The sequence below is a fragment of the Acomys minous genome (assembly GCF_964271855.1).
Source record: "Acomys minous genome assembly, chromosome: 6".
Lineage (NCBI taxonomy): Eukaryota > Metazoa > Chordata > Mammalia > Rodentia > Muridae > Acomys > Acomys minous.
Window position 1 is genome coordinate 109,756,436 of NC_140487.1, and position 17,260 is coordinate 109,773,695.

A 17,260-nucleotide genomic window follows, 5' to 3' on the forward strand; every position below is an offset into this window, starting at 1 on the left:
TGCCGCTGTACATGCCCCCATAACCCACCCACACTGAATCAGTTGGCTCCAAAGGAGGAAGCCCTGGGGGCAGCCACCCTCAGGTGTCAGGCAGGCAGATGGATACCAGAACCTGCACAGGAAATTGAGGGTGACTCAGCCGACATGCCCAGAACCTTCATGTCCACCATGGTCATGTGCTGCCAGACACAGCCACACACGCACACACACCCCACACTTTAGCACAGCTCTAGTACCAGCAGAACCACCTGCCTCTGCCAGGCAGGGACCCAGGACACCACAACCAGACAGCACCAGTGGAATGGGCATTTAATTGTCTCTAGGACACTCCCAGGAAGGGCATGCAGGCCCTTTGGCAGATCTGGCTGATAGAACCAACAGACATGCCCATCAGGCAGGGAGGTAGCCCCAAGACCTGGCCAGGGACAGCCAGCATGGTGGCTTTGCTTCAGACAGTCTCTGAGACCAGTTGGTAGCAAGGAATGTTGCTTCTGAACGAAGGAGAGGAGGCTACAGAAGGGGCCAGGGTTTGAAGGGAGGGACTCCAAGGTGAGATCAGGAAGGACAGGGAGTTGGTCACAAGGTCCTTCAAGGCCTGGTGAGGAGGTGGGTACGGAAGTGTGGCCATCGCAGCTCACGCCAGCTTCAGGAACTCTTGCAGTGTGTTCTGTTCGACAGCCTCCACGAAGAGTTCATAGTCCTGAGGGAGGGGGTAGTCACCTGAGTGCAGATGCAGGGGACCCTAATGCTTGGCCCAGGCCTGACCCTGGCTGCAATCCTCCAACACCCCCCAGACCCCAGACCCCATACCCCACAGTAGTGGTTCCCGTTGACAATTTGTGGTGGGGTAGCCCTGGGGTTGCCGGCCAAGGCTCGCATCTCATCCCGAAGGGCGTTGTCCTGGGAGATGTCCACTAGCTGGTATTGGATTCTCTTCCCATCTAGGATGCGAGTCACCTCACTCTGCTGGGACTTGATCTAGGGGCAGAGGGGTGACACGGTTGGCAGGCAGGCCGGAGGATTTATGGAAGGAGCTCTGGTCCAGTGTGAGTCCTCTTGCCCACTCTTGGGGAGAGGTTCTGGCCACTAAAGGAGTGTCCAACGACGAGCGGGAAACTACGTGAGTTTCAGGAAGAGAGGCCGGTCAAGTTCTGGGCAAGGCAGGGAAGCTGGACTCAGCCAGAGGCAGGCCCTGCAGGAGAAACACCCTCCTCCACAGCCTCATCGTGGAGAGGAAGCTGCGATTAAGGGTGGGGGGTGGGGGGTGGCCCCATAATGGGGGATGAGTATGGGCAGCTCATGCTGGGGATGCCAAGGGAATCCCTGGGTGGAAGGGTTCAGGCTGAGCCGCGCCCCCAAACCAGACCTCGGAGGCCATACCCTGCACCTCACTGCCTCCATCGTGGGGGCGGCTACCGGGCGCCGGTCGGTCGGAGCACAAGGAGACGGTCCGCCCGCCCCGGGCTCCGGCCAGGCACACACTTACTTCACGAGAGCCGGTGACCGACGTGCTGTAGACGCGCAGGCCACTCATGCTGTAGGCAGGAGACACTCAGACCAACCGAGGGACCGTAGGAGCCGCGGCAGCACGGCTGAGAAGTACGCGGCCGCCTCGCTTGGGAGCGGTTTCCTTCCTGCTCCGCCCGCGAGTCACAGCGCTCAGGACCAATGAGCTGCGCAGGCGGGCAAGGCGGGGCCTGCACGACACCGCCCTGCGCGGGAGGCCCCCTCCCTTCCCCGCTCTGTGGCCTGGAGCCCAGACGACCCTGGTCCTCTGCAACCGCTTGGCTACTCCGTCAGCCTTTTCTGATCTGGGGCTCATGGCGTGTAGCTGGGGAGGCAGAATAACCGGTTTAGCCTAAAAGCTTTCCCCAGTTTACCAGGGTTTTGTACATTCAGTGGCCAGCACAGTGCCACCCTCGGCTACAGGAGGTCTCTTAATACTACACGAACTTTGAAAGGCGGGGGTCCAGTTTCAGGTTTTAGAAGCAAGGGCCGGGGGTGGGGGTGGTGGGAGCACCGGGGGCCGGGGAGGGGCAGTGCAGCCAGAATATTTTCTCTAAACAGCTCTCCACTCAAACAGGCTCTGACAAGAAAGGGTGGTGGCTCTAAGCGAGGGAGTGGGGGCACACCCTCCAGGAGTCAGATGGAGGAGGTAAAGCGCACTAGCGTGCAGAGGAGGCAAAGGCTAGTGCGACTTGAAAGCGGGACGTGTACAGGTCCTTGGTTATGAGATGCATAGCTAGTTCTGGAGTGATGTTGCATTGACACCCCACAGCTCTGAATATTAAGAACTCAGCTGATGATAGCCAGGCGTGGTGGCGCACGCCTTTAATCCCAGCACTCAGAGGCAGAGGCAGGCAGATTGCTGTTGAGTTTGAGGCCAGCCTGGTCTACAAAGCGAGTCCAGGTTGGCCAAGGCTACACAGAGAAACCCTGTCTTGAAAAACCAAAACAAGATTTCAGCTGTTAGGTTCACAATAGTCCCCTTTGGGAGTAGAGACCAGGAAGACAACCCTGCTGCCCACAAGGCAGTGACTTCCCCAAAGCCAAAGAAAACCCAGAAGTGGTTCTGGGGGGTCTGATGCAACCCTGTGGCTTGTGGGGGAGCACTCTGCAACAGGCGTGTAGGCAGAGACCTCATGTGTCCACAGGCAAAGCAGAAGTGGGAAGAGATTGGCACAAAGCTGGATCTGCCTAAAGTTGTTCTAAACTAGTCTTTGGCCACAACAATCCCAAGTGAAGAGTGGGCCAGGGATGCTGAGAGGCAACAGGAAACAGAAGCATCCGTTAAATGTTTTATTCTGTAATCAAAATAGGCAATACAAACCAGTTGACATAACAAAGATTCATATAAATAACTTTATATAAACTTTACAAAAAGAAATACCCGTGAGCGCGGAGGCTGGGCTCCCGATGACACAGGGTGGAGGCAGACAGGTAGTCAGCAGGGTGGCTACTCTGAAAGCACTCCATAAATAAAACACAAACTTGTAAAACATCTGTAAAGAGGCCTGATCAGGCCCTGGACGTCTAGGGTGCGTTGAACAACCCAAGGCTTAGCAAAAGTCCTGTCATGGCTGCCTCTGCACCCCTGAACTACTTTGCTCCTCATACATACAGGGCCCATGAGTCCAAACTAGAGGAGGTTGAGGGCTGGCCCGACAATCAGATAAAACTGAGACAATCCCTAAATCAGGAGGCAAGAAAAACCAGAAAGCTGAGGGTCAAAAGGCCCTAGAGAAACACAAAACACCAGGAAACACTGAACACTTTATCTTAGCCCTGACCCATATGAGGTGCTCTGACCACTCAAGGTCAGAGCAGTTAAAGGAAACCCTCCAAACCTCAGAAGAGAAGCCCGGCTGTGGGAAGGGGAAGCAGCGTAGCAGTTGCCCTGTGGTCTTCTGGGGGAAACTTCTAACCCCAAAGCACAGGGAAACCACAGAGGAGTCAGCACTTAGGTACCCCAAGTTGGCACCTGGAAGGCCCAAGCAAAGGAGAAAGGCTATGCTGGCCATACGCCCAGGGCTCCAGGAACACAGGGTAGCTAAACAGTTTGCTGTAAAAGATGGCACAGCAGGGAGGCTGAGGTGCCCTGCTGTAGTTCCCAAGCCAGCAATCCTAGTGGGGGACTTTGCTAAGGGGAAGATAACCCTGAGGCCTCTGTGGGAAGAGCCCTGAGGTAGCAGGTACCTGAGAAAACCCAGAAAGCCAGCTGAGTTCCCAGGAAGGCTGCATCTTGGGGCCTGAGAATTCTCAGAAGGTTGCTACTCCTACTTATTAACCTTTCAGGCCTCTCGTAACAGAGAGAGCATCAGCAGGACCAAGGTATGGAGTAGGGATTGGCATGGATTCACCCTGGAGGATGGAGAGGGGAAGTGAGCAGCCTGTTGGCTTCTGATGGCAGGTTAGGGCTGTGAGAACTTTACCAGTTCAATCTGTGAAAAGGTTAACTAGTAACTCAGCCTTTAAGAGTGAATTAAGATAACCAGCAAAACATAACCGAACACGGCAAAGCCAGTGTACAACAAGCCAGGGTGGCTTCTCACAACCTTGTCCCCACATACAGGCTTTCCCCTCTGGGTGCAGCAGTAGAGGCAGGACTGTCAGTCAGGGCAGGAACCTTCTGGCAAGGCTAGTAGCAGGCCAGGTCCTCCCTGGTACTCCTCACTGTGTGGCACAGTTTTCTCCCATGTCCTGGGCATATCTGTCTGACAGGCTGGTCCTTAAGTCCTCAATGTCATGACGAAGCTGTTGAACCTCTTCTAGTTTTCTCCTGATCACATCTGGCTTCTGCAGATCCAGTTGAGTCCCTGGGTGTTGGGTGGCTGAGGAGAGGATTTCAAGAAGTGTTAGAAAATTGGGTGACTGAAACTTCACAAGGACCAGGCAGAATGCACAGCAGTTCTTACAGCTTCTGACTAAGGACTCTACTAAAAGCTACAACCCCCAACTGAGGAGACACTGGCTTCATTCTCTCCCTGCCACCCTGACAAAAATGGCCACCAGCCAGCCTGGTAACAGGTTGTCAGAGGAGCCACTGGGTATGTGGCTCGGGAAGAAGAGAGACCTGAAAGCTATTTGCTCTTTTTGTTTTTTTAAAAGGACACGACACTGGCTTGTTTGAGACAGGGTTCCTCTGTGTAACCTTGGATACCCTGGACTCACTTTGTAGACCAGGCTGGCCTCAAATTCACAGCGATCCACCTGCCTCTGCCTCCTGAATGCTGGGATTAAGGCGTGCGCCACCACGCCTGGCTAGGATATGACACTTTTGAAGAACAAACTAGGACTAGTGTGCAGATCATATACTGCCTAAGGCCTGCTTTTTGTTTGTCCTCCATGCAAGCACCCTCTAAGGAGTCCTGTTTGTGAAACACTTAATGAGCACTTACTTTGACAACTCCCACAAGGCAGTGGCTAGGCCTACGCACCTGGTTCACAATTACCGTAAGAATAACAAGTTGGCTGGGGTGGGAGACTGAAGGACCTTTTGGTGACTCACAGTGAATGCCTAGGAGCAGAGAGAGGTTAGGGTTGTGGCCCTGGGCCCTCTGGGTCACAATGCTGCATACAGCTTGCAGATCTTGAAGGCAACTGGCCAATTCCTGGTGCAGCTCATATGCTAGTTGGGCTGTGTCTGGTGACGATGAGGACCCTGGCTGGGCCAGTCGCAAGTGCTCTTGCAGCGTCAGATTCTTCTCAATCAGGTCCTGGTTTTGCACTGAGAGCTAAGCAAATATGATAAATGGATTAAGACCCAAAGAGAGCCATAGGACCTGAGTATTTGAATGTACATGGGTGTGTGTGGAGGGAAAACTGAGTCACAGACAATGTCTCTCCCCATTGTTACCCACACAGGCTTGGGGCCATTTTCCCCAAGCCTTCGTTCCCTCTACAAATACCAGCTCCTCCTGTGCGTAGGCTGTGCCCAGGCCCTTAGGGACCCACCACTGGAGAAGAACGATTCCTCAGCAGGATCTGAGTCATCAGTCTCTAGGTTTCAGTCCAGGAACCAGAGAAAGTGCTCCCACCCCTCGGAACTCTATCTGAAGCCAGTCCCTCAGCCAACTCAGTTAGCCAGGCTATTAGAGATGGCTTAACGTGAACAGTGACATCTGAGGAGACACTGGCTTCAATCTCTCCCTGCCACCCTGACAAAAGTGGCCACCAGCCAGCCTGATAACAGGCTGTCAGAGGAGCCACTGGGTGTGTGGCTCAGAATGAAAAGAGATCTGAAGATCCAGAGCTGAAAGTATCTTGTCCCCACCCATTTTAAGACAGGGTACACAGAGCCACATAGCCCAGTCTGGCCTCAAGCCTCCTACACAGCTGAAGATGACCTTGAACTTGTGATCATTCTGTCTCTACCTTCCAAGTACAGGGCTACAAGTATGTACCACCTCCCCCAGTTTATAGCTCAGGGCTTGATGCATCCAAGTACCCTACCAATTGAGCTATATCCCAACCCTTGCTTATTTGATACAGAGTAACCCTGGTTGGCTGGAATCCATTCTGTTAACCAGACTGCTTTTGAACTTGTGTCCTCTTGCCTTCCTCCAGGGAGGTGAAGTTCTAGCATTCTGCATTTCAAACTCTCACTGGAGCAATTAGGCTTTCCTATACAGAAGAGCTGTCACGTGAGGTTGTCTTTGCCTTCTCTCTCTCTGAGAGCTCACCACCCCCCACCTCAGGCACCCTCCTCCATCTCTAGTCTGCCCTTCATGCACACCAGGCCATTTACCATCCTAGTTCTGGAAGATGTCTCTCTAGCACTTGGCCAGTGAACTCAGTGGGCCTTACTGACAACTCTATTCCCTAAGTGAGTACCACAAAACCCTCATTCTTTTGGGGCTGTATGTATGGGACAGACAGGCTTGGCTTGAACCCAGTCCTTCCTAAGTGCTGGGATTACCGGTTTACAGCCACACCCTACTCAGCCTGCTTCATCTCTCCCTTCCCACCTCTAACCTCACAAACCTATGGCTGCAGAAGACTGATGGGGAGGACGAAGGGGAGCAGGTCCCACATCTGAAAAGCCTTCCTGGGTGATTATGGCCACTCTAAGACAGGTAATGCAATGCTATTTCCCATTCCTTTGCTAAGACGCTTACAGCCCCCTCCACACTCTTGGGAGGGTAGGGATGGGGCAGGCAACAGGAGAAGTGAGATCTGTGAAGGCTCTACGGGCCAATGCTCACCTCCTTCACAGCTGTGCGGGTCTGCTGCAGGGCCGTCTCCCTGCGCTGCGCTTCTTCTCTCACGGCCTGGCTTATTCCTTCTTCTTGAGCCAGTTCTTGCTTTAGGCTCTAAAGACCACACAGCAAAATGTTGTGCACAACACACCAAGGTAACAAGTGTGATTTACATGATATGGTCTCTCCTGGGCAACACAGTGACGTGCCACCCTACCACACAGCTTTTAAGGGTTATCTGAGAAGAGCTCAGTGGTCCTCAATCTTCCTAATGCTGTGAGCCTCTAATAAAGTTCCTCATATTGTGGTGACCCCCAACCACAAATTTATTATCATTGCTACTTTGTAACTGTAATTTTGCTACAGATATGAATCCTAATGTGAATATGTTTTCCAATAGTCTTAGATAACCCCTGTGAAAGGGTCATTTGACCTCACACAGGGCGAGACGCACAGCTTTGAGAACCACTGATTAAAATCCTTCTACTTAGGAAGCCATTAACAACTAAACCCTGGCATTTAAAATGTTCTCCAGGTGTGACTACTTCCTGACAAGAACTGAAAGAGATGAACTACACAGACACAACTGTAAAGGCAGCCTGTGGCCTGCAGCTTTCCTCAGTGCAATTCAACAGCTTGGTGTGAAAACTCTTTCACTTTCTGTATATGTGTGGGCTGCATGAGTGTGTTTGCACATGTGTGTAAGCAAGGATGAACTTGTGCACTCTATGGTGGCCAGGAGCTGATGATATGTCTCTTCTGGATCCCTCTTCACCCTGTACACTAGTCTAGTTAGTCAGTTTGCTCCAGAGATCCTGTGTCTGGCAAACAGGTGGGCTGCCACACCCGCCCAGCACTTACACGGTGCTGGGGTGTGAACCCTGGTCATGACATACAGGAAGTGCCTTTCCTACTAATCCACATCCCCAGCCCCTAGTGTAAAACCTTCTAGAGTTTCAAACCAACCAACCAACCAAACAGTAAACCTAATTCACTTAAGACCTCTCAGAGAAAGCAATTAATGAATACTACACTGGCCCAAAGTAGGGAGCAGGAGTTACCAGTGGTCGGAGACCATATCCTGCATGGTTCCTGGCTGTTCCTCAAGCCCCGACTCCTGGCAGCCACTGATTCCGTCTGTGTGCTTCTTCCGTCTGTCTCCTTACACCTCTTCTCTGCCTTAGGCCACAACCCATCACCTCACTAGATTTTCTGCTGCCTTTTTACAACATGCCAATCTCAATTATAACCCTCACCATAACCGAATGTTCTAGTAAGGGTCCCATCACCTACTACAGATTACAAGTTAACCCATCCTGGCTGGGGCTGGAGAGACGGCTCAGCAGTTAAAAGCACTTGGTTGGTTTTTTTTGTTGTTGTTTTTTTTTTTGTTTTTCAAGACAGAGTCTCTCTGTGTAGCCTTGGCTGTCCTGGTCTCGCTTTGTAGACCAGGCTGGCCTCAAACTCAACAGAGATCCACCTGCCTCTACCTCCCGAGTGCTGGGATTAAAGGCGTGCACACCACACCCAGCCACACTTGCTGTTCTTACAGAGGACCTGGGTTTGATTCCCAGCATACTTATGGTTCAAACCCATCTGTAAGTACAGTTCCAGGGGAAGTGACACCCCTTCTGGCCTGTGTGGGCACCAGGCACACACATGGTGCATATACACACATGTGGGCAAAGAAAATAAAAATAAGAGCTAACACTGTAGGACAGACAAGACCGTCCCATAACCTCTTATTCTCAGCTCTCCACTCACTACCTCAAACTCCACATAGTCATGCACTGCAGAAGGATGTTGGATCAAGGATGGACTGCAGATAATAAGACAATGAGGTCTTGTAAGAAACAGTTAAGTGATAAGCGTCTCAGTAGTTTATTTTGTAATGTTCACAAAGATGAAATCATCTAACTGCACATTCCTCAAAATGTCTCCTCACTGGTAAGCAGTACATGGCTGTACTTCAACAGTATCAAACTGTTTGCAGGGTCGTGTTTAAACTATGTCGTTTCACATCTTGCTGTTTCTCCTACAGGATTTAGTACCGTCCTAGTCAGTTTTCCCTTGCCTGGCTAACGCCTCATCATTAATACTCAGAATCTCCACAAACTTGTCCTTGACCTCCCCTCCTCCTAGTCACTACTCTCCTGAGCTCACCGCCCCACGGTGATAGGAGCCTCGCTGTCAGAGAACTGTGCTGAAAGTTCTAGTGTACCTGTCCTCTCAAGGAGACAGGAGGCTCAGAAGCACTGTTTCCTTCTTGTATAGCAAACAACAACATGGCAGAGAAGGGAGGGAAATGAGAAGCTCAATTCCCGGCTTGCATCCCTCAGTCCTGTCCACCATGGGCCAAAGCTCCCTGCTCACCTGAACTTGAGAGTGCAGCTGCTCTATCTTCAGCTGTTGCCTCTCCACGACCTGAAAGGCAAAGTTATCAAGGAAGGCCACAAGCACAAGGCTGACTGAAAAGGGGCTGCAAGAGGATCTTTGATACAAGACCAGCTACAGCCCATTATGAGACCAGGATTGGTTAGCATAACCTACAGAAGTCTACCTCAAACTCTCCTGATCGTCCTCAGCTACGTTCACACTCCTGTGACTCCGTGCTCTGGTCATCACAGAGTTTTACAGAGGAACACAACAGTCCCATGAGCACTTCTGGGGGGTGGGACCTTCACCTAATGACTGCAGGTCAGTGGGAGAAACTCCCAGTACACACAGAAAGTCCTCAGAAAGGGACAAATTCAGCTTACTGAGTCTCCCTACCCAGGGCTACAACAGGTATGGGTTAAGAGCTTGGTCACAGTAACTATCCAAGGAGAGATCCTAAACAGTGCCAGCTTTCTGTGCCTCAAGCACTCACAGTCTCTAAGACATTTCTGGATGTTTTTTGGTAACCTGCAACCTGTCTCACCAGCAGGTTACTGGATCTCTAATACTTGCTGATTCGAGAAACTGGGCCACCTCACTGCTTATAACATTCTGGTGACTATTAGCAGGGTCTTCAGGACCTGCACCGTGACTGCAGTGCACCATGACCGCAGTGCACCTGAGCTGCAGTGCACATGGGCTGCAGTGCAATTGAGCTGCAGTGCACCGCTCTGGTTCATCCGATGGCCCACTGCCCTAACTCTTGTGTCTGTCCCTGACAGGCAATTTGCTTGTCATAAGACTGAATACCTAAAATGCAAACTTACTGTACAGGGCTGACTTCTCAGAAGGAAGAAAAAATTCTTGGGAGCAGACCCTAGGTGACTTAAAACCAGCAACTCCTGATTCCTTCCCAGTATATAATCTCTTCTGTCCTCCTCCCAGCCACCTGGGCCAGAGCACAGATACCCTTAATCACCTTTCGGAGGGAATCACATTCCTTCTGCTGGGATTCCATTTCCACTTTGAGGCCTTCTCCACTGGCTTCTTCCATAGACTGTTTATCTTGCAAGCTGAAAGACAATGTCTCCCTCTAGAATTATGTAATCAGAACCATTGTGGCTTTTATCTTTTTTTTGGGGGGGGGGGCTTTTACCTCTTGGTTCTGCTATTTACTATGTCTTTGGAGGAAACAGTCTCAGCCTCCTACCCACAGCTGAGGATGGTGTGGTAAGGGTCCCCTGACAGACAGCGACAGTAGTCAGTTTCCTTTACGAGGAAGCATGATCCATACAACATACCACCAGTTCTCTATCTGGCAAAGGCTCTTGCATGCTTTGTTTTGGTAGTAAAAAATAAAATTTGGGAGCTGGAGAGATGGCTCAGAGGTTAAGAGCACCGCCTGCTCTTCCAAAGGTACTGAGTTCAATTCCTAGCAACCACATGGTGGTTCATAACCACCTGTAATGTGATCTGATGCCCTCTTCTGGCCTGCAGGTGTACATGCAAGCTGAACACTGTATAATAAATAAATAAATAAACAAACAAATAAATAAATCTTTAAAAACAAGCAAACAAATAAAATTTGGAAAATACATAAGAACTCTTTTAGTTGGACATGGTGGTATATGTGTGAAATTCTAGCATGTACCAGAGAACGGAGAAAGCGGGATTTGCTCTATCACAGCCAGTATCAAGTCACACTGGGATACAGAGCGAGACCCCATCATAAAACAAAACAGGCCTTTTTTCCTTGGTGCATTATAGGGCAGAGCCAGCTTTGTCCCTATCCTAAGTTATCTTTACTTGCCAACTTGGCACAGCCTAGAATCATCTTAGGGAAACTCACTTTTAGAAACCCTCAAGGCCTTGACTGAAGAGTTTTCTAGATCAGATTGGTTGTGAGCAGTATGATCTCCAGTCTGGTGGTCTTGGGCTGCATAAGAAATCTAACTTGGGGGGCTGGAGAGATAGCTCAGTGGTTGGGAGCACTGACTGTTCTTCTGGAGGACCTGGGTTCAAATCCCAGCACCTGCACAGCAGCTCATAACTGGCTGTAACTCCGAAACCTGACACCCACTTATATACAGTGCACATAAAAATAAAAAAAAAAAAAAAAAAGAAAGAAAGAAAGAAAGAAAGAAACCTAACTTGGGCTGGGCGTGGTGGTACACTCCTTTTATCCCAGCACTCGGGAGGCAGAGGCAAGATCCCTGTAAGTTCCAGGCCAGCTTTGTCTATAAAGCAAGTCCAGGACAGCCAAGGCTACACAGAGAAACCCTGTCTCAAAACAACAAAAGCAAACAAAACAAAACAAAAAAGAACCCAAACCAACAAACCAAACAAACCAAATGAAATCTAACTTGGCTGGAGACATGGTGGAGCCATTATGAAAGCCTACTGCTCTTGCAGAGGACCTGGGTTTGGTCTGTAACACCTATGTTGGGCAGCTCACAATCATCTGCCACTCCAGCTCCAGGGGATCTGATACTTCTGGCCACTACAGGTCCCTGCACCCATGTGTACATACCAACATATAGACACATTCACATAGTTAAAAATTAGAAACAAAACCCAAAAAACTAGGTAAGCATGAGCCTGTGACAGAGACAGTCAGCAGCATTCCTCTAGGGACCCTGTGGCCCGTGATGGAGAAGCATCCCTCTAGGGCCCCTGTGCCCCGTGACGGAGGAGCATCCCTCTGGGGCCCCTGTGCCCCGTGATGGAGGAGCATCCCTTTAGGGCCCCTGTGCCCCGTGATGGAGGAGCATCCCTCTGGGGCCCCTGTGCCCCGTGATGGAGCAGCATCCCTCTAGGGCCCCTGTGCCCCGTGACGGAGGAGCATCCCTCTGGGGCCCCTGTGCCCCGTGATGGAGGAGCATCCCTTTAGGGCCCCTGTGCCCCGTGATGGAGGAGCATCCCTCTGGGGCCCCTGTGCCCCGTGATGGAGCAGCATCCCTCTAGGGCCCCTGTGTCCCATGACGGAGCAGCATCCCTCTAGGGCCCCCGTGACGGAGCAGCATCCCTCTAGGGCCCCCGTGACGGAGGAGCATCCCTCTAGGGCCCCTGTGTCCCATGATGGAGCAGCATCCCTCTAGGGCCCCTGTGGCCCATGATGGAGAAGCATCCCTCTGGGGTCCCTGTGTCCCATGATGGACTGTAAACTGTAAGTTTAAGATCAAACACATCCCTTCCTCCCCTATATTGCTTTTAGGCAGTGTATTTTTATCACAGCAACAGAGATGAAGCTACAAAAGTCCTCTAATTCTGGTTCCAACCAATGCTTCCTTCTACTGGTCCCTCATAATCACTTCTAGCACTGTCCATCACTGAGATAAACAAGACAGTCAGTGTGCCTCAACACAGGACGAGAAATCCAATCTACCTATTAGAAACACTCACTCCAAGAAGCTGCTGAACCACAACTATCTTTTTCAGAAATTATTACTAACTCTCCAAATGCCCTGAGAGTAAGCCATAGCATCTTCTTTTGTTCTCAGCGGCTATCCTAACAATCAAAAACAATTTGAGGGCTGGGAGTGGTGACGCACACCTTTGATCCTAGCACTTCTGAGGCGGAGGCAGGTGGAACTCTCGTGAGCTCCAGGCCAGTCAGGGTTACAGAGTAAGACCTTGTCTCAAACACATCCCAACTAAAAACAAAAAGAAAAATCAACTCTGAGGGCTGATAAGAAATAGATGCTTCTGCTGGCCTCCAGCTTACAGACTCAAGATGTGAATAGTCCCTAGGCCTTAGCATCAAGATTCACTTGTGGAAATACAGATGATCTCATTTCCTACACTGCAAATCATTTTCCTTTCTTTTGAGACAGTCTCACTATGTAGCCTTAGCGGGTATGAAATTATGTAGACTACATTGGCCTTGAACTCATTAAGATCTGCCTGCCAGGCTGGAGAGATAGCTCAGAGATTAAGAGCACTGTCTGCTCTTCCAGAGGTCCCAAGTTCAATTCTCAGCAACCACATGGTGGCTCACAACCATCTATAATGTGATTGGATGCCCTCTTCTGGACTGCAGGTATATATGCAGGCAGAGCACTGTATACATAATAAACAAATTTTTTAAATGTTAAAAAAAGAAAAAAAGATCTGCCTGCCTCTGCCTGAGTGCAAGTGCTATGGTTAAAAGCATGTACTACCACGCCTGGCTCTCAAGGATTATCTTATGTTAGGCACTGAGACTGGTTCTCTCAATCATACTATGATAAAATCCCCACTACACCACCAAGACAAATTCCCTGCCCATTAACAACTTCCCCATTAGTCACAATGCAGAGAAAACAAAGCTCTAAGGAGAGAGAGGGTTGCACATTAACTCAGGTTAACACCGCACAAGAACAATGCTCCCTCCTTCCCGCAAGCCCACGGGCATTACCTATGTCTAGCGGAGAATTCCGCTTCTCTCTTTCTCAGGCTTTCCAGCTGAACCTCCTTCTCTCTGCAGCCTGCCTGGGTGTCCTCCAGCAGAGTCTCCAGCTCAGCCAGTCTCTCTTGCAGTTCTGTGTTCTTTAACTCAGCATCCTTAAGCTAAGAGACAGGCATGCTTAGCCAAGAAAAACTGAGTGGGCATCTCAAATACCAGCAGTCCTTAGGCTGGGTGTGGTAGTGCAGCCTTTGATCCTAGCACTCGGGAGGCAGAGGCAGACGGATCTCTGGGAGTTTGAAGCCAGCCTGGTCTGCACAGCAAGTTCCTGGATAGTCAGGACTATATAGAAAGTCTGTGTCTCAAATTGGGGGGTGGGGGTGGGGTGGGGTGGGGGGAGATCCAGCTGTGAGTCTAGCTAGACATGACTCCTCCGGGATATGCCTTTCAAGAAGTCAGAGACAATGAGACCATCCCCTCGCCTGACCACTTTTTGCTTACTCCTGGTATAGCCAGAGATTGCCGCTACCTGCTCCGTCTGTTTCTGATGATCTTCTAGGGTGGGCAGGTCAGCTAGGTAGCGCTCCAATGTCTCAATTCGCTGCTGCTTCTCCCGGTTCTGGTCTGATTCCTTCTGACATTTCTTTTTCAAATTATTGATGTGTTTATCACGACCTTTTACCTAGTGGGAAGAGATGTCAAAAGTCTGTTTCCATTTATCTTCAGCGACTGCTGTCTGTCCTTGGAGGTATGCATTCTGTTCTACTGTAACGAAGACAAGAAGCTAAGCAACCTTTACCATGGACTGGAACATAAACTGCAGAGCTAACATTCCTGAACTCTCCAGTCAAGGGTAGGGATAAAGAGCACCCACTGTAGTTTCCAAGCTGTATCTAACCAGGTGGTGGTGGCGCACACCTTTAATCCCAGCACTAGGGAGGCAAAGGCAGGCAGATCTCTGTGAGTTTGAGACCAGCCTGGTTTACAAAGCAAATCCAGGACAGCCAAAGCTACACAGAGAAACCCTATCTCAAAACAAACAAACAAACAAACAAACAAGCAAACAAACAAGCAACAAAGCTGTATCCATCTGATCAGAAAGTGAGGGGTGGATCTAAATAGTCCCTAAAGTAAACTATTTGATAAAACTGCCAAAACTCCACTGGTGGAGAACCTTAAAGTTGTCATGACTGTGTCTTTAGTTTGACAAGAAATAGGAGAAGAAAGGGTTGGTGGCAGACATGGATTAAGCATCTTTCTTTGAGAAAGGGCTATTGTCAGAAAGCTTGAACCTGAGTGACGTGGATGGCCAACAGAGCAATCAAAAGCCCTTAAATGAAAATTTATTGACTTTAAATAAAAAACAAAACAAAAACATAACAAAACACCCAAACCCCAAAAACCCCCAAACTAGTATCTGGGCTGGAGAGATGACTCAACAAAGGAGGTTCTAGTCCCAGCACCGGCATGGCAGCTCACAACCACCTGTGCCTCCAGTTCGAGGGGATCTGACAACCCCTTCTGGCCCCCAAGAGCACTACATGAATGTGATACGCTAACACACTTGTAGGCTAAACACAGGTACACATCAAAACACACAAAACCGTAGCACTGTGTAACACTATCATTTGTCTGATAGGGCCACAGGGTAAACTCTTAAGAGAAATGGGTATTTCTATGGACTATATCCATGTTGCTAAGTTATCATCCCCTAAAGCAGAACACAGTGCTTGCCCCTAAAGGAGCCCTTAAGTGTTGCTGATTAAAGAGGTTTTCTGTGGCTTACAAATAAGGAAGCCAGGGGAACAGAAGAAAACAGAAAAAGTGAGGCGGATACCTTCTGTCAGAGCACAGACATGACAATATTAAGTACAATTTTGAAAACAGCTATCTCTCAGGTCTAAGCTCTAACCCTGTACTTCTTACATGCCAGTTTGTACCAAAATCACCTGGGAAGTTTACTGAAAAATAATGATATACCAAATCTAGATTACAAACCCAAAAGGTAAAAATGATCACATGTAAAACATAAAGAATTAACTTAAAAAAAAAAAAAGACAAGCTGGGTGTGGTGTTGCATTCTTCTGACCCAACACTCAGGGGGTCAGAGGCTGGTGGATGGATCTGCTTGAGTTTGAGATTAGCCTTGTTGCCTTTAAAAAAATGACAGTAAGAAGACAAAGTATGTGGTGTGGGTGGGATAATCTACAAATACACTCCCAGTCTGTGTAAATCTCAGCACTAAAGTAAGAGTTTTGAGGCCAGCCTGGACTACATGATGAAAGCTAGGTTAGTCAAGACTGCATGTCAAAGGCCCGATCTCGAAGGGGGGGGGGGATGAAGGCTGGCTCACAGGTGGGCTGACTTGGCAGGTCAGAGTATTGTTCTTCTACAGGACCTGAGTTTGGTTCCTTAGCACCCAATCAAGCAGCTCACAGCCACCTGCAACTCCAGCTCCAAGGCTATCTAACACCACACAGACACACACACACACACACACACACACACACACACACACACACACACAGACACACAAACACACAGACACACACCAATAAAAACAGGGGCTGCTGAAACGGCTTGGCAGGTAGGAGCACCCATGTCAGGTACCTCATACCCTCCCGTAACTCCAGTTCCAGAAGATCCAATGCTTTCTTCAGGCAGGAACCTTCACACACATGGCATAGATTTACACACATAAATAATATAAAGTATTTAAAACAAAACCTATGTGGTATTTTAACATGTTTTCAGAGGATAAAAGTATATAGTGAGAGATAAATTACTCGTGGTGGAGGACTTGCAATCTACGTGGAGGTTACAGACAACTCCCAAGAGCCTGGATACTTGAAGTACCGGGTATGTCTAGAGACAGGTCTCAATTACAGCCCTGAGAACTCAGGGGATCCACGTTACTCTCAGTGCAAGCTAACCACCCTCATGCGGGCTTTTCCAGTAAGAAGCTGCAACTATACATCTGAAAGGTCAAATGAGAGGCTTCAAGACCCAGGAACACCAATCCCTGGCAAGAGAGGATGAAGTATAGGGCTAAACACAAGTGTAAATAAAATAAATCTATGTATACCACAAGACTCTAAGCCCGATCAGCTGTCACCCTGAGAATCCAAAAGCCAAACTCATTTCTTTTATTTTTAGTGACAGGTCTCACTCTGTTGCCTTAGTTGGCCCTAGAACTTGCTATACAGATCAGACTGGTCACAAACTCACAGAAATATGCCTGTCTCTGCCTCCTAAGTGCTGGGATTAAAGCCATGCTCCCCCCTTTAACTATTATTTTAATAATTACTGTGCATATTCATGGTGTTTATGTGAGAGCACAGGAGTTGCTTCTTTCCTTCCACTGTGGGAACCAGGAGCTGAACTTTTACAGAAAGCCCTTTACCCAACGAGCTACCTCAGCGAGTGCCACAACTCAACAAGCCCATGAGGTTCATACTGTGACTTGATAGGCTCTAGAACCATTGAGGAGATAATCCTTTTTGGCATGTTTGTGTAGGATTTATCTACATTGGTTACTTGAGGTGAGAAGACCCATCCTAAATGTAGGCGGCATTACACAAAGGCAAAAGAAAACCTGGTGTGGCAGAAGTAAGTATCTATGAAATTAAGGCCAGTCTGGACAACACAGTGAGCCCTCTAGCACAAGGAAATAAAAATTGGTGGTTGAAATGGCTGAACAGATAAAGGGACTTACCACCACATCTGATGACCTGAGTTCAATTCCCAGGGTCAGAAGAGGGGAAAGAGAAAACCAATTGCCACAGGCTATCCTCGTGTCCTT

General features: G+C 49.3%; 2 protein-coding genes across 3 annotated transcripts in view; both read right to left on the reverse strand.

Annotated features, from left to right (window-relative positions):
- Positions 1 to 292: 292 nt before the first annotated feature.
- SH3BGRL3 (SH3 domain binding glutamate rich protein like 3) lies at positions 293 to 1,658 on the reverse strand. Its single transcript, XM_084785365.1, has 3 exons — positions 1,487 to 1,658; positions 811 to 978; positions 293 to 700 (listed from the first exon to the last, which is right to left on the reverse strand). The coding sequence occupies exons 1-3, from the start codon at positions 1,532 to 1,534 to the stop codon at positions 635 to 637; spliced, it is 282 nt and encodes a 93-aa protein (XP_084641491.1). The 5' UTR covers positions 1,535 to 1,658; the 3' UTR covers positions 293 to 634.
- Positions 1,659 to 2,785: 1,127 nt separating this feature from the next.
- Positions 2,786 to 17,260, reverse strand: part of CEP85 (centrosomal protein 85) — a 47,926-nt gene continuing 33,451 nt past the window's right edge. For both annotated transcript variants that reach the window (XM_084785250.1, XM_084785249.1), the window contains 7 exons: positions 13,988 to 14,140; positions 13,471 to 13,622; positions 10,054 to 10,147; positions 9,072 to 9,122; positions 6,705 to 6,812; positions 5,009 to 5,234; positions 2,786 to 4,331 (listed from right to left, as the gene is read on the reverse strand). In XM_084785250.1, the coding sequence (XP_084641376.1) occupies positions 4,171 to 4,331; positions 5,009 to 5,234; positions 6,705 to 6,812; positions 9,072 to 9,122; positions 10,054 to 10,147; positions 13,471 to 13,622; positions 13,988 to 14,140 (945 nt within the window). In that variant the 3' untranslated portion in view covers positions 2,786 to 4,170. The remainder of the gene's footprint in view (positions 4,332 to 5,008; positions 5,235 to 6,704; positions 6,813 to 9,071; positions 9,123 to 10,053; positions 10,148 to 13,470; positions 13,623 to 13,987; positions 14,141 to 17,260) is intronic.

What these genes read in the sequence shown, in the direction of transcription:
- SH3BGRL3 (XM_084785365.1), bottom strand. Translation starts at nt 1,534, where the DNA reads ATGAGTGGCCTGCGCGTCTACAGCACGTCGGTCACCGGCTCTCGTGAA. An exon ending in CGGTCACCGGCTCTCGTGAA is followed by an intron (nt 979 to 1,486) that starts GTAAGTGTGTGC and finishes CTCTGCCCCTAG; the next exon opens with ATCAAGTCCCAGCAGAGTGA. An exon ending in ACGGGAACCACTACTGTGGG is followed by an intron (nt 701 to 810) that starts GTATGGGGTCTG and finishes CCCCTCCCTCAG; the next exon opens with GACTATGAACTCTTCGTGGA.